Source organism: Rutidosis leptorrhynchoides, chromosome 1, assembly GCF_046630445.1.
Source record: "Rutidosis leptorrhynchoides isolate AG116_Rl617_1_P2 chromosome 1, CSIRO_AGI_Rlap_v1, whole genome shotgun sequence".
In the NCBI taxonomy this organism is placed as follows: Eukaryota; Viridiplantae; Streptophyta; class Magnoliopsida; order Asterales; family Asteraceae; genus Rutidosis; species Rutidosis leptorrhynchoides.
Genome location: NC_092333.1, coordinates 628,661,235 through 628,684,390, shown reverse-complemented (window position 1 = coordinate 628,684,390; position 23,156 = coordinate 628,661,235). Strand labels below are relative to the sequence as shown.

The window sequence follows — 23,156 nt, the reverse complement described above, 5'->3', positions numbered from 1 at the left end:
CCTTGTCAAGTTTAGTCCCTCAACTTTCGTTCGGGTGCGGGAATTACCTAAACGAGATAATTTAAAACGCGTATCAACGGGAGATGTTATAAACATATAACGGACTTTATATTAGTATAACGGAAAAGAAAACGGAAAAAGGTGGGATGTTACAGTCGTGTCTCACTATCACAAGCGATTGGAGACACCAAAGGTGCCAAGGTGATGTTCATAACTATTTTACAACGTAGACACGAGTAACTAAAACATGATATGCATGAGTAGAGAACCAAAAAACATATAGCTCGAATACGTTAATTACGCGCGAATCACAAAGATAGATCTATCGAAATTTGACAACCCCACCCCGCCAACTTTGTCACTTCGTAATACTATGTGCACAGAACTAAACTAAGGGTATAAGGAAGACGTATGGGATATCATGCGTGGTGTTAAGTGTCATAGCTCGAGTGCTCATGTTGTATATAATATTTTTGCAACTGTTTATGAAAACTAAAATATCGTGGTCTATGCATTTATTGATGAAACTAAACCTATGAATTTGCTCAACCGTTGTGTTGACTTTTAGCATGTTATTCTCAGGTAATTAAATTTACCTAACGCTTCAACAACAAGAGCAAGGTTTAGAGGTCAAGCATGGCGTATTTGAATTTAAGCATATAGACAGGGGCGGTTTTATTTAGGGGCAAGCGGGGGCAGCCGCCCCCAGTGGATTTGCAATTTTTAGTGTAAAATTTTTGGATTTTTCGACTTTGCCTATGGTGGATTTTTTTTCCGCCCTAAAACCTTCAGATTTTGCCCCTAAACCTTCAGATTTTGTTCAAAAAATTTCAAATTTTACCTCAAAACCTTCAAATTTTGCCCGCAAACCTTCAAATTTTGCCCCAAAACCTCCATAATTTGCCTAAAAACCTCCATTTTTTTGCCCCAAAACCTCCATTTTTTGCCCAAAAAATTGCTACGGTTTTAATTTTTTTTTGCCCCCAGTGAAAAAAAATCCTGGTTCCGCCACTGCATATAGAGTGCGTCGACTGGAATTTGACCTCTGGTAACATGGTGCGTCATGACACTTTTTGACGGGGTGTTACAGCCAGCGAAGAAACAAGGGTCGATGGTGAAACGACGCTAGGGTTTTTTTCTTAATCGAATTCGTAAATAATGTAGTTACTGCAAAGGCTTTGATAATTTATATTGTCTTTAGCAAATGCAGTTTATATTATATTATATCATATTGCAATTAAAACTTAGTAACAATGTATGTTTTTTAATAATTCTGTAAGTAGTTTTTTATTCTATAATTTTCTTTAGACTTTTTTGCTCAGTTGGTCCCTCTATTATACCCCAAATCGCTAGTTTGGTCCCTCAGTTTTTAATTTGGCAATCAGCGTCCCTGAGTTATTTTAATTTTGCAATTGGCGTCCCTCCGTCAAATTTCTGTTAAAAAGCTCCGTTAACCTGGTCATGTGCAATGCATGTGAGGGTAAAATCGTCTTTTTACTAAAACAAGGGACCACCGGCGCAAAACTAAAACTGAGGGACCACTGGCGCAAAAATAAAAACATAGAATTTTTCTCTTTTTTCTGTTCTTTTTTTTATTCTTTTTTTTCTCTTTTTTTTTTAATTTTTTCCTTTTTTTTCTTTTTTTTTAACTTTTTTTTTTGTATCGAAACTTTTTTTAACTTTTTTTAATTCTTTTTTTTAACTTTTTTTTGTATCGAAACTTTTTTTAACTTTTTTTTAATTCTTTTTTTTAACTTTTTTTTCTTGTTCGAAACTTTTTTTCTTGTTCAAACCCATTTCAACGTTTTGATTATTACGATTGAGTATTGTTTTGGGCCGATTGGTTTGAAGAAAATGATGAAGGGAATAAAAACATTATTAATACGGGTTATATATTTACGGGTCTCACATTTAATCAGAAAAACAGAATGGTTCGATACAAAAAAAAAGTTAAAAAAAAGTTTCGAACAAGAAAAAAAAGTTAAAAAAAAGAATTAAAAAAAAGTTAAAAAAAGTTTCGATACAAAAAAAAGTTAAAAAAAAGAATTAAAAAAAGTTAAAAAAAGTTTCGATACAAAAAAAAAAGTTAAAAAAAAAGAAAAAAAAGGAAAAAATTAAAAAAAAAAGAGAAAAAAAAGAATAAAAAAAAGAACAGAAAAAAGAGAAAAATTCTATATTTTTATTTTTGCGCCAGTGGTCCCTCAGTTTTAGTTTTGCGCCGGTGGTCCCTTGTTTTAGTAAAAAGACGATTTTACCCTCACATGCATTGCACATGACCAGGTTAACGGAGCTTTTTAACAGAAATTTGACGGAGGGACGCCAATTGCAAAATTAAAATAACTCAGGGACGCTGATTGCCAAATTAAAAACTGAGGGACCAAACTAGCGATTTGGGGTATAATAGAGGGACCAACTGAGCAAAAAAGTCTAATAATAATAATGAAACCGGGTTGTCACATTTGTTGTATTATTTCGATAAAAAAAAGTTAAAAAAAGAAGAAAAAAGGAAAAAAAAAAAAGAATAAAAAAAGAACAGAAAAAAAAGAAAAGAAAAAAAAGAGAAAAATTCTATATTTTTATTTTTGCGCCAGTGGTCCCTCAGTTTTAGTTTTGCGCCGGTGGTCCCTTGTTTTAGTAAAAAGACGATTTTACCCTCACATGCATTGCACATGACCAGGTTAACGGAGCTTTTTAACAGAAATTTGACAGAGGGACGCCAATTGCAAAATTAAAATAACTCAGGGACGCTGATTGCCACATTAAAAACCGAGGGACCAAACTAGCGATTTGAGGTATAATAGAGGGACCAACTGTGAAAAAAGTCTTTTCTTTAATTCATCCGTATTTTTAGAGGTCATACAACTAAGTTAATACACAACTAAATTAATATTCACAAAATTTCTAGAAGTTACAGCAGTAATTGTGAAAACATAAAAACAGTCGGACAGAAAACTACGTGTCTATGTGATTCCGGGACAGACAAAAACTAGAATCTTTTTGAAAGGGAACGCCTCAAACCAAACTAAACTTCAGCCTTTTTATTTTATTTCTATCTTCTTAATTATTTTCTTCAATTTCAATGAAACAAAAAATTAAAAAAGAAGTAAATTCACTTTTATTTTTCCCTCCCCAAATTCGAACCTCAAAACCCTAATTTCTCACTTATCACATACATTTACTTTTATCCAAATCTGTCAGATCTATAACATTAACACCATCACTGATTAACTAAAATGTCTGCAAATCGCAACAGTAGCTACAGTGGTGGTGCTGTAGTTGTTGATCCAAGCAATTTGCATCTGAAAAAAGAGTTAACTCAGATTCGTAAAGCTGCTCGAACTTTACGAGATCCTGGTACAACTTCTTCATGGCGGTCCCCACTTGCTTCTTCTAGATCCACCTCACTTGTTCCTGGTTCATCTTCTAATCATTATAATCATCATTATTTTATTAATCCTGATATTAATAATAATATTAATAATAATAGTAATAGTACTAGTAATGTTAATGTTAATGTTAATGTTAGTAGTAGTAGTATTAATAATGGTAATGGTAGGAAAGAAAAGAAGGTGTTTTTGTATAATTGGAAAACACAGAGATCAGAGAGTGAGACGAGTGCATCGATTCAGCGAAAAAGTAATGTAGATGATGAAATTGGTGATGGGGATGATAGTTTAAGCGATGCGAGAAATGAGTGTGATTCGAAGAGTGTTTCGTCTTCTACGAAGATGTTTAGTGCGTGTAGAGATGTGAATGATCTTATGATGCCACCGATTAGGAGGGCGTCGTTGATGAAGAATAGGAAGAAGGAGAAAAGGGGGCTTCAGTCGTCGGTTGATGCGTTGAAAAGTCAAATGCAGAGACGGATGGATTTGGTTGAGGGATTTGATGATGTGAATTCGGATGATGTAGGTGTGAAAGGGAGTTCGGTGACATCACCATTGTTGTCTAGGATTAAAGCTTCGAAAATGTTGAGAGGTGGTAGTACGAAAGATGATTCTTCGTATTGTTATAGTACGCCACCTTTGTCTACTAGTTCGTTTAATAAGTACTGGGCTAGGAATCCGGGTACGGTTGGTTCGTGGGATGCAATGACGGGTTCGTTGAATGACGGGGATGATGATGATGATGATGACGATGATGAGTTGGGTTTATCGGGTCGAAAAGGATGTGGGATTCCGTGTTATTGGTCATCGTCGAAAAGAAGTACTCCGAAAGGTAGTTGTTATTCGCCGTCGTTTTCTGATACGTTAAGAAGAAAAGGAAGTAGTTTGTTATGCGGTAGTCAAAGTAGTTATCATAGGCGACGTTATGGATCATCTACGGGTGCTTACAAGAAGAAGAGGCTCACGCACAAAACGTCACACGTTCCATTGCTAACAAACGGTGATGAAAGTAGAGATCATTCATCTGATGGTACAGATGATGAACTTTCAACTAATTACGGTGAGCTTGATTTAGAAGCTTTGAGTCGATTAGATGGAAGAAGATGGTCAACAGGGTACAAAAGTCAAGAAGGGTTGGAGCTCGTGGCTTTAAACGAGGAAATAGAAGGTGGGTCCGGGTCACCTTCATCTGTTGATAACAGTAATTGCTTTAGCTATAAGTATAGGCCGATGTTCTTTGAAGATATAGTTGGTCAAAACGTCGTGGTCCAATCACTTGTGAATTCTATAAACAGGGGCAGAATTGCACCTATATACCTGTTTCAAGGTCCCCGTGGTACTGGGAAAACATCAACGGCTAGGATCTTTGCTGCAGCTTTAAATTGTCTTGCAACTGGAGACACGAGACCTTGTGGGATTTGCAGGGAATGTGCTGAGTTCATTTCAGGCAAAAGTCGGGTCTTGACTGAAATGGACGGGTCAAATAAGAAGGGGGTCGATAAAGTTAAAATCTTGATGAAGAAACTGCAAATAGTCCCTTCTACATCAACTTTTATAAGGCATGATGTTTATGTTATTGATGAATGTCATTTATTACCATCTACGTTATGGTTGGCATTTCAGAAGTTTCTTGAAGAACCTCCCAAAAGTGTCGTGTTCATCTTTATAACTACTGATCTTGATAATGTGCCACGTGCTGTTTTGTCACGGTGCCAAAAGTATACTTTTAATAAAATCAAAGATAGTGAGATAGTTAACAGGTTGATGAAGATATCAGAAGAAGAGAATCTTGATGTTGAAGAAGATGCGTTAGATTTGATTGCTATGAATGTAGAGGGTTCACTTCGGGATGCAGAAACTATGTTGGATCAGTTAAGTTTGTTAGGAAAAAGAATCACTACGGATCTCGTGAATGAACTTGTGAGTTTCCTAAACTTGTTAAAAATTATAGTTCTGCTAACTTTGTTTCTATATATAGAGATAGCAAAATTAAACATTGCTTTCATCTTTTGTTTTTATTTTAAATGTTTGTTGATTGAATATAGGTGGGAGTAGTCTCTGATGAGAAGTTGTTGGAACTTTTGGAGTTAGCGATGTCATCAAACACGGCTGAAACAGTAAAAAGGGCAAGAGAATTAATGGACTTGGGAGTTGACCCGATGGTTTTGATGTCTCAAATGGCTACACTAATTATGGACATCATTGCTGGGACCTACCAAGTGGTTGACGCCCGATATGGTGACTCATTATACGACGGTAGAAGCTGTAAGTTCTTATTAACTGGTTTATATGGAAAGATTATTAGCAAGAGTTATCAATTATTTTGCTCTAAAAACTGTGTGTGTTTACATAATATAACATGTAACATGTTCACTAGATTTTTTTTTTTTTTTTTTTTTTTTTTTTGAAAAGCAAGAAGTACTTATATTAAACAATCACGAATAGTACATGGTTGACTGGGCAACCTTAACAACACGATACATCACGAAAGAAATAGAACATGTTCACTAGATTCTAAAATAGAAAATCGAACAACATATATTATTGGCAGAGGATAATGTGTTTGTGCGGTTATTTAACTAACCAATAACTAGTCGGGATACATACACTCATGCCCTTTACAGTTGACTGATTATTTGGCTTTTGACTTTAGTTTTGTAACATCTGAAGAATTATAACTCGTTGCATGCTATATAACTGCCCAATTTGGCTTACTTTGAAAAGTGGTTGTATTCAACTCATTTAGAGTTGGCCAAATATGATCTGGGTAATGCATAAAAGGGGAGTTCTAGATCTTAACTGGGCGGGTATATGGAAAACATTATTATTTCAACAATAATAATAATGTAATTTTTTCAAATAAAATGATTTAGGGTTTTTTTTTTTTTTACATTTTCTCAATAGACTCTCGACCCATTTGATCTATATTTTTTTTGAAGCTAAACCGGTTGAAATGTTAGTCTTGACCACTAGCATACATTTTTTTAGCTGGCCAATCTGCACATTTATTTGCATCATCAGTATTAATGGTTGTAAACTATTCACCAGTGACTGAAGCTGAACTGGAGAGATTAAAGCATGCTTTGAAACTTCTTTCTGAGGCTGAGAAACAATTAAGACTTTCGAGTGAACGGTCAACATGGTTTACAGCAACACTTTTACAACTCGGCTCTGCCCCGTCAGCAGATCCTACTCCATCAGGAAGCAGTAGAAGACAAAGTTCAAGAACAACTGATGATGACCCGTCTGCAACCTTTAAAGATATTTATTTCCAAAAACAAAAAACAGATTCTCAATATACACCCCAAAAGTCTACTCCTAATCCTAATCCCCCTAAACTTTATCGTAGACACTCGGCTAGCCCTGAAGATCTACTCGTACCAATGAGGCAAATCTTGAATGTTGATGGCCCGTCTGTTTCACATGAAGAAGTGGTCACTGGAAATAGTATACAAGCCCGTAGTAATTCTAATATATTGGATGATATCTGGGTCCGCTGCATCGCTAAGTGCCATTCGAAAACGCTGAGGCAGCTACTACATACTTACGGGAATCTTGTTTCTATTTCTGAAGATAAAGGTATGATACGTTTATATGTTCTTCACTCCATGAGTGGGTTGGGTAATGGTTCAAATGGGTGGTTTCTATTACACGAGTTAGGTTTGTCTTTTTATTTTAAAATGTACCACATTGTTCAAGACAGTACCATATGGTGATTCATATTTTAAAATATCATGATTGTCATTTGAAGTAACTTAGACTGGCTTTCAACCCTTTATTTTGTTTAAAACTAGATTATGCAGTAAATATTATAAAAAGTATTTTTTATATTACAACGATAATCTAAAGTTTTTAATTGAGGGATTTAGGATATTGTTTGCTTAAATTTTATTTTTAGCTACTTATGATTCGACTTGTTTGTCCACCTCACTGTTTGCTGGTTATTGCATTTGACCTGTTTCAGACGAAGATAAATCGATCTGTATAATAGTATAAATTGCTATCTGTAGAAAGTATGCTAATGTAGTATTTTGTGAATCCATTGTGAACATTAAATATGAATTTCTTCATAGTAAATTCTAGGATAAAGATATTATTAAGTTAATGAAGGCTATTATATGTGTATGCACTGTCCTTTATGACTTATTTATTCATCTTGCAGGTACCCTTGTTGCTTATATTGTCTTTAGGAATAAAGATATCAAAAACAGAGCCGAAAGATTCCTTAGCAGTATCACAAACTCATTTGAAATCGTTCTCCATCGCAATGTAGAAGTTAGAACTACATTACTATCAGATGACGATACTGCCCCAAACAACGGACAATCAGTTGTACCAAAAACTAAGTCAACATCAGTTGATAATCGCACACATTCGGATTCACTTCAAGAATCAAACAATACAAGAAAAAGTGGAAACCCTGTTCAAAGAATAGAATCAATCATACATGAGCAGAGATTAGAAACTGCATGGTTACAAACTGCTGAAAAAGGCACTCCTGGATCATTGAATCGATTAAAACCCGAGAGGAATCAAGTGTTACCTCAAGATGGTATTGGTCATTTGATTTCACTTGAGACATCACAGCAGCAATTGGAAGATGAGGTGACCCGGGAACTTAATCTTTTGAAGATAAATGGGGGGAAAACGACCCTTTCAAAGGAACATAATATATCACCAAGTTTGTTGCACGATAGCAATTTAGTTGCCAGGTACAACAAAGAAAGCACGTGAGTGGTTATTTTTTGGGAAGCATTCTACTTATGAGCAACTTACTATCATATCAAACTTTAAGTCAAAATTCATGTGGTTTTGTTTGTGCAGGGGATACGAGTCTGGATCAGGAGGCGCTGGGGGTTGTTTCTGTTGGAATAAACCCAAGCAGAACCGTAGGGGAAAGGTAAATTTTTATTAACTGTGAGCATCAAAAGAAATTTTCAGATAGAGTAGAATGTGAGCACTCTTGGTGACTAAATGGGTGGGTCAAATGGGCTGATGTATTAACATAGCACTGGTAGCACGTGCTACTGGTGGAATAAATCATATAGTGAAAAAATTTTGGGCTTTTAACTAGCGACACTATTGGATAGTGTAAATTTTCTAAGTGACACCACTGGATAGTGTATTTTTCTAGCCTTTAACTCGTGACACCCGTGAGTCGTGACTACGATTTATAGATCTGCATCACTGGGTCAAATCAACATTTATATAGATTTTATGTTTTTGTTATCTTAAAATTTTAGAATATATCAAGTATGATTACAAAAAATGTTATCACAGTGACAAATCAACATTCGATTAGGTCATGAGGTTCAACCTGTTGCACCAATGTTCTTTTAAGCCTTTATCACCAATTCGTCTTGTTATTACAAAACCTTTAGTAACATTGACATGTTTTAAACAGATGAAACCTGGAACTCCGGTTGGTCCTCGTAGAGGCGCGAGATTTTCATTATTCGGAGAGTGTGGGAAGCAAGGAAAGACGCAGCACAGATCAAGAAGATGATATTGAGAACCAGAATTTTAAGTTAATATTTATTTATTATTCATCAGAACATTTCCTAATTTATTGTTCTTGTAGTTGTTATGGAGATTCATGTAAAGTTTTTTTGTTTACCTTGGATTTCTACATTTGTCCATTTTTTCCTGGGAGCAATAAAAGTGAGGAGGGGCCATTCTTTCTTCCCTTTTAATTTATTTACTCGGTCACATGCTATTTATATTTTCAACCATTTTTTATTCATCTTTTCTTTTTGAAATTTTTTACAACTTATCCGAGACTGCTTCAACGAAATATAATGAATTATTATCCAATACTAGTAAAATGACCCGTAAAATTACGGGTTTAAATGAAACAATTTAATGACATGTTTTAGGTATTAAGTGAATGTAAATGCTAAAGTCATTTATTTTAATGACTCGTTTGACTAAGAAATTTGTCGTTGTTTTTACAAATATATAGAAACATGTATTTTCGCATACATATGTAACGTAATTAATTTCGTAAAAATAATCCATATTTGAATATTAATAATATAATAATTATAATAATATTTATTATATTAAAAGTAAATAATAATAAATTCGCTCAAAGTTGAGTATTTATATTTTTAATAATAATAATAATAATTATTATTATTATTAGTAATAATAAATGTCTTTTAAATTATTTTAAAAAATAAAAAATTACATTTTAGGAGAGATTAGTATTTTCATTTATAAAAGATTTCGTATTATTTTTTTATTAAATTAATATATAATTATGACATCATCATTATAAAAATTAAAGAGTAATTAGCTTAATGATGACATCATCATTTTAGAGTTTTATATGAGAACAAATTACTTGGATAGTCCCTGTGTTTTACACTATATTTCTCCGTTAATCCCTGAATTTCTATTTTTACCTGAGTGATCATTGTGATTTACAAATGTTACATGGGTGGTCCCTGCCTTTAATAGCCGTTAAAAATCTGTTAACTTAGGGGTATTTTCGTCCTTTCAATGATTTCTCACCCATTTATATTTACAAATATTACGTGGGTGGTCCCTGTGACTTAGAAATATTATATATGTATTTATATTATAGTTATATTTATTATATATGTATTTATATTATATTTATTATATATGTAGTTTTATTATATTTATATTTATTATATACATATTATATTATATTTATATTATTATACATGTTTATATCATATTTATATTATTATACGTCTTTATATTATAATTATATTTATTATATACGTAGTTTTATTATATTCATATTTATTATATACGTATTTATATTATAGTCATATTTATATATACATATTATATATGCGTTTGTTATTGATTTCCCCATACAAGTAAATTGGTCAAGAATAAATATCCCAAAGTTCACTAAACCTAATATAAATACGTATATAAATAATATAAATATAAAAAAATTATGTATATAATAAATTATAAACACGTATAATAATATAAATATTATAGAATACGTATATATAATACGCATATAACAAATATAATATGACTACGTATATAATAAATATAAATTTAACATACATACGTATATAATAAATGTTAAATAACCAAATCATTAGTTATGAAGGTGGATTTCGCTCCCAACCGCCCCCAACCACCCCATACACACGCCTAATAACTTTTATGCAACACGATGGATATATAAAAGGTTGCATGATGTATATGTAATATCACTTTCGACCTGAAAATTTTTCTTCAAAGACTAATTGGATGATGAAAGAATTCGCTTGTTGGTAAAATATCGGGTAGATACGTCTGAAGATTGCGACAAAGGAAGAAGTGGAGAATGAGTTGAAGAAATTATGACATTATTAATAAATATAAATACATGTATAAGAAATATAAATATAAATATAAATATAAATGTAATATAAATATGTGCATAAATACATATAATAATACATATATAATTAATATAAATATAATATAACATGTATGATAATATAAATATAATACGTATATATATATAATATAAATATAATACCAATATATAAATATGAATATAATATAAATATAATATACGTATATAAAATATAAATATAATATGTACATATAAATATGAATATAATATAAATACGTAGAGTAAATAATAAATATAAATATAATATTATTACATGTATAATAAATATAAATATAAATACATATATAATAAATATAACTATAATATAAATACATATATAATATTTCTAAATCACAGGGACCACTCACGTAACATTTGTAAATATAAATGGGTGAGAAATCATTGAAAGGACGAAATTACCCCTCAGTTAACGGATTTTTTAAACAGCTGTTAGAGGCAGGGACCACCCACGTAGCATTTGTAAATCACAGGGATCACTCAGGTCAAAATAGAAATTCAGGGATTAACGGAGAAATATGGTATAAAACACAGGGACTATCCAAGTAATTTTTTCTTTATATGATTATATAGATACTAATACACAATGAATAGTGTGCCGTTTGACATTGGGTTAGATTGTCGTTTGCCACTACTTATCAAGGGCATATAGGTCTTTTCCAGTAAAAATTATGATCCATCTACACTTTTGTCTCGTAAATTCACAGTTATATTTTTAGAAAGTTGAACTTATATTATTATTTTAAATATAATTAAGGGTATAATAGTAAATTAGGTGTAAATGGATCAAAAAGTGATGTGTGAGGATCACTCCCTATTTCTTATCATTCAATCATATAACTGTTGTACTATTCTAATGTACTATTCTAAAACTGTAACCAAATTTATAGTGGATAACAAATACATGTCGTATTGGTACAAAATTGCATCACTAAACTAGCCCAATCAAAATTTGATTGTTAAATGTAACTATTAATTTAAAAAATAGAGTTGTAATACCTTGAATTCAATAATTTACTTAAAATTTAACGGACCAATCAGAGTGCGACATGTGACGTGACAATCATATTTGATTGAAAAAAAAAAGAAATTTTTTAAAAAAAAATTTTAAATTTTTTTTTTTGAAAAATTTTTTTTCGAAATTTTTTTAATATTTTTTTTTTAAAATTTAGAATGTTAAATCCAATCACATGTAATTGTCAAACCCAATCACAAGTGATTGTAAAACACAATCACATGTGATTCTGCATGTAAAATCCAATCACATGTGATTGAAAAAAAATTCAATTTTTTTTTCAAAAAATATTTCAACAGAAAACATACTTTAATTCGGTAATTTGATTAAGTTTGTTAGCGTTTCGTGATCATATCTTCAAAATTTCAGACTTTAATTCGGTGATTTGATCAAGTTTTGATAAAAAAACTTGGTGTTTAAAGGTTTTAGCACAAATTTACTGAAATTCGTCATTTTACTAAATAAATTTTTTTTCAATCGCATGTTATTGGATTTGAAATGCAGAATCACATGTGATTGAGTTTTACAATCAAATGTGATTGGCATGCAGAATCACATGTGATTTACTGCATGTCAAATTTAATCAAATGTGATTGAAAAAAAAACGAAAAAACAATTAAAAAAATCGAAAAAAATTATAAAAAAAAATTTTTGAATTTTTTTTTTTTGAATTTTTTTTTTAACAATCACATGTGATTATCGCATCACGTGTCGCACTCTGATTGGTCCCTTGGATCTCAACTTAAAAGTTAGTTTCATTTGAATATTTCTCTTAAAAAATAATACCTGGCTTTAATTTATACACCTTTTGTGTGCGTGTGTGTGTTGTTGAAACAATGAAACCCTAGCACAACCTAAAATTCATGAACTATTTGTTTTAGAGTTGGGCCTAAGAATTGCATCACTAATCCAGCCCAATCAAAAGGATCCAGTGACCCACCCACAACACAAAGCAAAGCAATCCATCAATATTCCTCTCAACGAAATCGGAGAGCAAACCATCTGAACGATCAATCAATAGGTCAATCGATTGCTGCTACTGAAAATGGGGAAACCATTAGGACCGACCGGCGAGTTTTTCCGGCGACGGGATGAGTGGAGGAAACATCCGATGCTCACCAATCAGTTCCGTCACGCTACTCCCGGCCTCGGAATTGCACTCGTAGCCTTTGGAATCTACGTCGTCGGTGAAATGGCGTACGATAAGATCTACAACGCTCCTTCTCACTCTCACTCAACTTCTTCTTCTCACTCTCATTGATTTCCATCTCACCTCAGGTCAGTTTCTATTACTTCCAGTTGTTATGGAATATCATTTCATTTCTAGGGTTTTGTTATGATTATTTTTCAATTGTTTAACCTCGTGTGAAGTAGTAACATGTTAGTGGATCAAATATGCTGCTTCTATTAAGTAAATTTAGCGGAGCTTAAGGTTTTATGAATTTATATAACCCTAATTACTATTAATTCAATTCAGTTTCAGTTAATTCTGATTCGCGTTGACATTTACTGAAACTTTGAATATCTCATTACCCTCACATACTCAGTCCAGATGTTAGCAGCTAACTGGCTCATTACTGTTCATTATCCTTTTTCGTCACTGGCTATAGCCTTCGGTAGTTTCAAACAAAGTCCGTTATTATTTATTACGTGTATGTTTGACAGAGATGTTTTCACATAAATCTACTCAGAATTTACTATTGAGATACATTATCGGCTATAATTGAAATCATGAGTTGCAAGCTAAGATATTCCTAAATGCCATTGAACTAGCGTTTTTTGTTGTCATCTAATATTCCAAATATGATGATTTCAGTCATTCCAAATTGGAACAAAATGCCTGCCAAGAAATTTGAGTTATACCTAATCATGAAAAATCAAGTTGCAACTTGCAACTTGCAACAGTTTTGGTTTCACTAGAACCTAAGGTCTTCCCAGGATTATATAGCAACTGTAAGTAAATTTGCATCATTGACCCCGATTGAGGAGTTTTGAAGACTATATTTTAACTTTAGATTATCTAGCTTCCATCATAAATATAGCTCATTACTTAAGGAGAAAAGCAAAACAAATTATTATCCCTGATTTATGGTTACAATATCCGTAACTGTACGACATATCACGTATGAACGTTAATGTTTCAACTTCTGGATCAACTGTGGCTCTGTGCAATTCTCTTACTCGTGGACACGGACTTTTCACCCTAAAGTATAAGTATAATGGACTCCACAGAACTAGATACCTACTACTTATACAATGATAGTGTCAATTTGGTGGCTATGTATGATTATTAGATTATAATGTACTTCACATGGCCTTTCATATGTTACATCTTTGATCATCTTTGAAATATGGGTTTTCGCACTCTGTTGATCTAAGTAGAAAAGCATAAGCATGCAATTTCTGATATTATGTATGGTATCATATTTTCTCAGGTACTGTGGAGAATGCAGGCAGGTTCTTACATTTTATTTGCCTTTTGAATAAATAAAAACATTGTAGCAGGATTTGGTCGAATTGTAAGCTATTCTCTGTTGGTCATGTAAGATACTTCGACTGTTGTATGAGGATACATACATGTAGGGATGGTATCGGTACCATCCAATACCGTGTAAAATTAACGGTCTTTATAATATCTACTGTTTTGTACATTTCGTTGGAAATTTGTGTTCAGGACAATGCCGCCTTCCCTTTTTTTACTACCTCAAGCTAATTATCCAATCATGTTTTTGAAATCAACTATGAATGATTATGTTTAGCAAAATGGTAACTGATTTATGTAGAGAGATATCTTAGTGGTTATCCATCTTTGATCTTTTCTGAAATTCAAGGAAAACTACAATAAATTGTTATTGTATTCTTGCTGTTTATCATTTGATCGTATGATTTGATCATATGATTTGATAATCATATTTAAATGGGGGGACATTAAAATAAAAGACAAAAGATATACGTGCAAGAAATGGTAGGGGTTTTTGGTCAGGAAGTTAATCGAAATGTTCTTTTTCGAATGACTTATAACAATTTAATCAGAATAACATTGCAAATATGTCCTAACGAAATCCAAAAAGCAACACATAAATTGCGCCGAGGTTCTTTCGTTTTGCCTGTCTGAGAATTTCGGTCATTACCGAAAAAGTTGTAATTGGGACCTACGTGCTTGGACACGCAACGCACACGCCGGTTTGTGCGTCTTGTGTTTGCGTGTAAGGTACCCGTCCAAAATGGTCTTTTCCGGATAAGATTTATCAAAAGATTTCCGGAAATGTTATAGATTTTATCGGATAGCGTTCGATCCAAAGATGTTATATAAGGCCCGAGACCATTTGGTCATGGTGTGGGTTTGGGGTTTTAGTGTGGCGTGATAATGTTGTGAGAAAGTGGGTTGTTATGGGAAATGTTGTATAAAATGTTTGTGGAAGGTTGTGACATGAGTAATGTAGTAAAATATGATTGGTAGTAAATGGAACAAAGACAACAAACACTATTGTAACGAATGGGTGTTATGCATTAAGACACACTTTGTGCAACTTTCCAACCATACGACTCGTTTACTAGTAGTAACTTGATTTCATTTGTTTATTTTTATTTATTCATTACTAGAATATCTTTGGACAATATATTACGTAGTAAGTAGGTCAGTAGGTGATAACCGCCTACTCTATGTTTTCCTTTTTAGCTCATTGCTAATAACGTTTCTAACTTTTTATACAACTCATTAAATGTAAACATACCAATCTAGTAGAGTGACTCCAACTTTTAGAAAACAAATATAGAGATTGGCATCAAAGCAGTTTTCTAGGTTCATATCTTTTTTAGCTGTTTAGCCAATATAACTATATTGGCATATATATGTATATATGTATATGTGTATATATATATATATATATATATATATATATATATATATATATATATATATATATATATATATATATATATATATATATATATATATGAATATTAATTAAATTGTCTTTTGCTAATCTTACAAGGCTACGCTTGAAGAGACCTTACCTTTTTCAATGAAGAAGGTAAACGGTAAACACTTTGTTTGTTTAAAACTAAGTTTATTTTAATTGTGCATTGAAGTGTGGCGTTAAAACATACTCCGTATATGATTATATAATTATACATGTATGAATGAATGTAATTTTCTTTGTACGTTTGTGCATTTTACTGAAGTTAAAAAGTAGAAAGAATTTATTTTCCGTTTGTTGTAGGGAGTGTTCAAGTTTTGATTTTTTCAAGTTGTTGAAATTGTATTGTTCTTTGAATCCAACAGATACACAATGGTGGAATAGTGAATCAAACCCTCTAGTGAATATGATGTGCTTTTTGGGAATGATTTAGTCAAACCACAACAAGGGTTTTGTGATTAGATCAACACCTTGAGCTATTATTCACATTTTGCAAGGATTTAGGCTTGAAGCACAGAGAGAGAATCAGACAGGTTACCAGACTTGAGTGATTAAAACAAATGAGAGGCTTAACCTAAGATGAAGAACATAACACTTTATATACCTCAGCTGTTAAGTCAACCGTACGGTTCAAGTCTCACTCGTACGAGTGAACTGTCTCAGACGTGCGGTTGATCACTCACTCGTGTGGGTGTCATCAGATTAGGTTTTAGACTCAGCTCAGCACAACCGTGCGTATGAGCTTGTCATCCGTATGAGTGAGGCTTCACTCGTACGTTTGACTGAGTCTAACTAGGTCAAACTTTCATATCTTGTTCCTGCAGTTCCTGTAAACGCGTGTAAACAAAGATAGAATAATAACGAGCGATCATGGTAACCCGATAACTGAAGTACTAATCATAAACGTGTGTTAGATGTCTAGGGACTCATGCAAAATGCACTAACGCACAACCTTTGGAGAAAACTCCCCCCTAGAATTTGAACATGTACCTATTTTTACAAAAATACGGGCCTAGAACTAACTGATTTTTTTTACCACTCAACCAATAGTTTGGTGGTATTCAATACTTTTGGTGAGGTTACAAATTATAATTTGACTATATTTCTAATATATATCTATTTTAATATAATAGCAATAATATAACTATAATAATAAACATATTGTTGGTGATTTAGGGTTTTAAGAAAACAATTTTTCAATTAATTATTATCATGTACATACATATAATAACAATAACTTTAAGCGGAAGCGTATTAATTATATTGAATTAAATAAATCACCAAAAACGGATCCATATGATTTATACGGTTAAATAAATAAATACAACAAGAGAGTTTAAAGATTATACCTTTCTTGTAGAACCGGATTGAAGGAAGAGAAACTAACAATCAAATGTATGATTGCTGCTAGGGTAGTCCACACTACACTTCGAACAACGTCAAACGGATGTGCTAGTCCCGTCAAGTAACAATAAATAATCACAAGGATTATTTACTCTTTTAAATTGCAGTGATAAGAAAATAAAACCTTTGGAGAAAACTCCCCCCTAGAATTTGAACATGTACCTATTTTTACAAAAATACGAGCCTAGAACTAACTGATTTTTTTTACCATCAACCAATAGTTTGGTGGTATTCAATACTTTTGGTGAGGTTACAAATTATAATTTGACTATATTTCTAATATATATCTATTTTAATATAATAGCAATAATATAACTATAATAATAAACATATTGTTGGTGATTTAGGGTTTTAAGAAAACAATTTTTCAATTAATTATTATCATGTACATACATATAATAACAATAACTTTAAGCGGAAGCGTATTAATTATATTGAATTAAATAAATCACCAAAAACGGATCCATATGATTTATACGGTTAAATAAATAAATACAACAAGAGAGTTTAAAGATTATACCTTTCTTGTAGAACCGGATTGAAGGAAGAGAAACTAACAATCAAATGTATGATTGTTGCTAGGGTAGTCCACACTACACTTCGAACAACGTCAAACGGATGTGCTAGTCCCGTCAAGTAACAATAAATAATCACAAGGATTATTTACTCTTTTAAATTGCAGTGATAAGAAAATAATATTTCTGGTTCGTCGATAAACACAAACCGAAGAAGGTGTATGTTTATTTTGCCGTAAAAACAAATTGATTTAGTGGGATTTTTGTTTCTTCTGTAAAACCATAAATGGAACTTTTGGAATTCTTGTTGTGTACCAACGACAAAAAAAAAAAAAAAAAAAAAACATGATATATGTTAATTTATATATCGATTTCAATATCTTACGCAAAGTCGGTTTTATAAAAAAACGAATCCCACCAAATCTTTTACTCCGTATTACTTTTCCTTGTATCACAAGAATATCTTGATCCATAAGCAATTATTAATTAATTTAATTAACTAATTAATTAAATAATTTTATTTATTACTTGAATAATATATATTAGATATATATTATTAATTGACGTCTAGGTGTATAAGTGTGTGACCCCGAAAGCTCAAATGAATTCAGCCATATAGTTATGTGTTGTACCTTGCGCATTAATCCTACAGACTCCCACTTGTGCATTGCACAACACCAAGTAGCTATACTAACAATGGTTAGCGTCTAGCAACACGCCATTGTCCCAAAATTAATGTGAGGGTAGTTTCTCAAAACTGGTCATAGTAAGTGTTAAATGTCATTTATCCATTTGTTTCAGATACTTTAGTTAAACTTGAGACATGGATCATCAGTCATTCTCATTTGTTTAACAATTTTGTTTCTCGATCTTAGAAGTGAATCAGATCACCAAACTAATTAAGTATCATCTCAATTACATTTGGGTGCGGCCACACAAATATCTTATTCATTCATCGAGGAGCTCAAAAGTATCTAACTCCAAATAGGTTGGAGGAACAAATCCTATTTTACCTACACGTGTCTGTCACGAGCTTCACATTACTCCCAATAATGGCTTTTATAACAGCCTTATTCAGGACAACGTTTAACCATATCAAAGTATAATGCTCCACACATCGAAACCGGCGTGCATCTCAAGTCGAAGGACATTATGACATAACCACTTGCGAGTTTCACTATTGACGCTGATCCATGCAGTGAAATCTCGAAGGTTGGGTCATTCCAATATGCATCCTATGAATACATGTGAGTTTGATACTAGCACTTTACACCATATCAAACACTCACATTTGTCTTAGTTTGATGTTACTCCCGTATCATCAATCGACAATGGAAAATTTAGAATAAGTCATTATTCACGGATTTAAACATGCAAATATAGAACACGGTAATTATGAATAAAAACGATCATAACACATTATATCAATTCATTACAAATAAAAACTGCTTTGATGTTCCAATTATCCAAATACTAAAATTACATAAAACTATTAGCTGGTCTAAGCCCAATGTTCCTAGAATGCTCGACATGCTTGGTACAAGACATTGGCTTTGTGAACGGGTCAGCTAGATTGTCTTCTGTTGGAACCTTTTGAATACGTACGTCACCTCTCTCTATAACTTCACGTATGTAGTGAAATTTTCGAAGGATGTGTTTGGCACCACGTAGAACTCCTGATTCATTTGCTATTACTATAGCACCAGTATTGTCGCAATACATGTCCATGGGATTTTCAATGCTGGGAACAACGCCAAGCCCAGATATGAATTTTCTGATCCAAACAGCTTCCTGAGCAGCTTCAGATGCAGCAATGTATTCTGATTCTGTTGTAGACATCGCTATAGTGCTCTGCTTCGAGCTTCTCCAGTAGACTGCACCTCCGTTCATAACGAAAACGTAGCCAGATTGTGATCGACTATCATCTCGATCAGTTTCGAAACTAGCATCAGTGTAACACTTTACGCTCAGTTCATCGAAACCTCCGTAAACTAAGAACATATCTTTAGTGTTTCTCAAATACTTCAATATATTCTTTACAGCAGTCCAGTGACTATCACCTGGATTCTGTTGGTATCGGCTCGTCATATTGAGAGCGAAAGAAACATCTGGTCTAGTGCACCTCATAGCATACATGATGGATCCAATAGCTGAAGCATATGGAACTCCAGTCATTCGCTTCACCTCTGCGGGTGTAGAGGGGGCTTGAGTCTTACTCAATACCACATTTGGTTGCATTGGAAGACTACCTCACTTGGAAGCTTCCATCTTAAATCGCTTTAAGATTTTGTCAACATATGCACTTTGACTTAGACCTATTAACCGCTTAGATCTGTCTCTATAGATCTTGATTCCTAGGATATACGCTGCATCTCCCAGATCTTTCATGGAGAAACATTTTCCAAGCCAGGACTTAACGTCTTGTAGTGTTGGAATATGATTTCCCATGAGTAATATGTCATCAACATATAAGATCAGAAAGACTTTAACGCTCCCACTAGCTCTCATGTACACACAGGGTTGGTCAAGATTTTGTGAGAAACCAAACTCTTTGATTTTCTCATCAAACTTCTTGTTCCAACTCCTTGATGCTTGCTTTAATCCATAAATGGATTTCTGAAGCTTGCATACTTTATTAGGATACTTAGGATTCACAAACCCCTCAGGTTGCACCATATATACGTCCGCGCTAAGGTGACCATTTAGGAATGCGATTTTGACATCCATTTGCCAAATCTCATAGTCATAGTACGCTGCTATAGCTATGAGTATCCTAATAGCTTTAATGTTCGCCACTGGAGAAAAGGTCTCTTCATAATCAACCCTGTAGGTTTGAGTATAACCTTTTGCTACCAAGCGGGCCTTAAAGGTGTGTACATTTGCATCCATGTCGGTCTTCTTCTTGAAGATCCATTTACACCCAACAGGCTTGATGTTTGGTGGGAGATCAATCAAGCGCCAAACTTGATTATCTTTCATGGACTGCATCTCTTCATTCATAGCATCTTTCCATTTATCAGATTCAGGATCTGACAATGCAGCTTTATAATTAGCGGGTTCGCCCATATCCCCTAATTCCAAGTCCTCCGTCGTAACCATAAGGTTTAACCTTTCAGGTGGACGAGAGGTTCTATTAGATCTACGAATGATACATGCTTCGTCCTGTGCCTCGACACTTTCATGTTGAGGCTCAGTACGAATTTCACTAGTGCCTACAGAAGGTAATGTATCTTGTTCTTGAATTTCTTCAAGATCTACAGTGCTCCCACTTGCTTCCTGTAAGAGGAGACTCTTCTCCAAAAACTCAGCATATCTAGCAGTGAAAACCTTGTTTTCTGCTGGATAGTAGAAGTAGTATCCCATCGTTTCCTTTGGGTATCCTACAAAGATACACTTGATAGTTCTGGACTCAAGTTTGTTTGGCGTATCACGCTTCACGTGAGCCTCACAACCCCAGACTTTCAAGTAAGACAGATTTGGGACTTTTCCATGCCATATTTCATATGGTGTCTTGTTTACCTTCTTGGTTGGAACCATGTTGAGAATGCGTGCAGCAGACTCTAGAGCATATCCCCAAAAGGATGCTGGTAGAGTTGTTAGACTCATCATTGATCGAACCATGTCAAGCAAAGTTCGATTTCTCCTTTCTGACACCCCATTATGCTGAGGTGTGTAAGGAGGAGTAAACTGTGAGACAATCCCACGATCTCTCAGATGATCTAAAAACTCTTGACTCATATATTCGCCTCCACGGTCGGACCATAGAATCTTAATGGTCTTTCCGAGTTAATTTTCTACTTCATTTTGAAACGCTTTGAACGTTTCAAATACTTCATGTTTATGTTTAATCAAGTAAACATAACCATATCTACTGAAATCATCAGTAAAAGTAATGAAGTAGGTAGCTCCATCTCTAGACATTGTTCTAAATGGGCCACATACATCAGTATAAATGAGTCCAAGTAGATCACTCGCCCTTTCAACCTGGTGGGTAAAGGGTTTCTTTGTCATTTTTTCAGATAAACAAGATTCACATATGTCAAACGACTCATTGCCGGTTGACTCAAGAAGCCCATCGTGTTGCAGCTTTGTTATGCGTTTTTTGTTTATATGACCAAGACGACAATGCCATAGATATGTGGAATTCAAATCATGCTTGAATTTCTTAGAGCTACAGTTAAATATAGAACTTTCGTTTGGAACAAGATTATGCATGTCAATTTCAAAAATACCATCTCTAGGAATATCATTAAAATAAAAAATATTATCCTTAGAAACCGAAATACCATAATCTGTGAATACATGATTAAAACCATTATCTTTCAAACGAGAAATTGAAATAACACCTCTAGTAATAGAAGGTGCATAATGACAATTATCTAAAATAAGAATAAGTCCACTTGGGAGGATGAGCTCATAGCTTCCTATAGCTTCGACAGCTGCACGATCGCCATTGCCAACGTACAAATCCAAAGCCCCCTTATTCAGCTTTCGAATTTTCCTAAGTCCCTGCATATCATTACAAATATGAGTACAACAACCAGTGTCATACACCCAAGTTTTATTAGGAAAATTATAGAGTTCTATAACGAAGATACCTGAAGTGCTGGTCGAACCAGCCTTTCCCTTCTTCAACTCTTCCAAGTAAAGCACACAGTTTCATCTCCAATGACCAATCTGGCAGAAATGGTGACAAGCCATGTCCTTTGCGGGATGCTCTTTCTTTGCTGGTGGTGGAATTTTCTTCTTAGGTGTGTAAGCTTGCTTACTCTTTCCTTTTGCCTTTCCACTTCCAGCTTGCGACTTTCTTTTCTAGATTTTACCTTCCTTTATGGTTAAGACTGCAGGAGTCTTCTTTGGTAGCCCCTTTTCAGCTTGCTTAAGCATTGCATGTAGCTAAGGAATGGTTTTTCCCATGCTATGCATATTGTAATTCATTACAAATCCATCATAGTCCTTGGATAGTGAAGTAAGTATCAAGTGATTTATCTTTAAATGATTTAATGTTTTCAACACGATAAGCAAAGTCTGTAATGTTGAGTCTCAAGTTTTGGAACTATATTCATGTAATCAATTATTCTTTGACGGTTCTCGAAGATTCATGAACAATATATATATAACTTAATGTGCATATATATATATATATATATATATATATATATATATATATATATATATATATATATATATATATATATATATATATATATATATATATATATATATATATATATATATATATATATATGATTTCAAGTTATTTAGTAAACGATAGTAACATTCGATTATTGATTCGATTGATATTTAGATAAGTTAACTAAAACATTTAAGATGAACCAGTAAAACACTAATTTGCTACAGTATTTTTGAATTGCTACAGTACCCGAAAAGCTACAGTGTTTTCGAAAATCACTATTTGCTACAGTAACTTTGCTACAGTAAAACACTATTTCAAAATGAAAATGTATATATGTATATGTATATACTACGAGACGATGATTTAAAGAAACAAATAACCAAAAC

General features: G+C 33.2%; 3 protein-coding genes across 3 annotated transcripts; 2 read left to right on the top strand and 1 right to left on the bottom strand.

Moving 5' to 3' along the window:
• Positions 1–3,194: 3,194 nt before the first annotated feature.
• On the top strand, positions 3,195–8,892 carry LOC139885627 (protein STICHEL). The gene is made up of 6 exons (XM_071869375.1): positions 3,195–5,306; positions 5,432–5,651; positions 6,435–6,965; positions 7,549–8,098; positions 8,211–8,286; positions 8,791–8,892. Exons 1-6 carry the CDS (start codon positions 3,234–3,236, stop codon positions 8,890–8,892), a joined length of 3,552 nt encoding a protein of 1,183 aa, XP_071725476.1. The 5' UTR covers positions 3,195–3,233.
• Positions 8,893–12,763: 3,871 nt separating this feature from the next.
• Positions 12,764–14,533, top strand: LOC139885626 (NADH dehydrogenase [ubiquinone] 1 beta subcomplex subunit 3-B-like). Its single transcript, XM_071869374.1, has 2 exons — positions 12,764–13,072; positions 14,230–14,533. Exon 1 carries the CDS (start codon positions 12,840–12,842, stop codon positions 13,053–13,055), a length of 216 nt encoding a protein of 71 aa, XP_071725475.1. The 5' UTR covers positions 12,764–12,839; the 3' UTR covers positions 13,056–13,072; positions 14,230–14,533.
• A 4,579-nt stretch (positions 14,534–19,112) lies between these two features.
• Positions 19,113–19,871, bottom strand: LOC139848799 (secreted RxLR effector protein 161-like). Its single transcript, XM_071838496.1, has one exon. It carries the CDS (start codon positions 19,869–19,871, stop codon positions 19,113–19,115), a length of 759 nt encoding a protein of 252 aa, XP_071694597.1.
• Between the last annotated feature and the right edge of the window lie 3,285 nt (positions 19,872–23,156).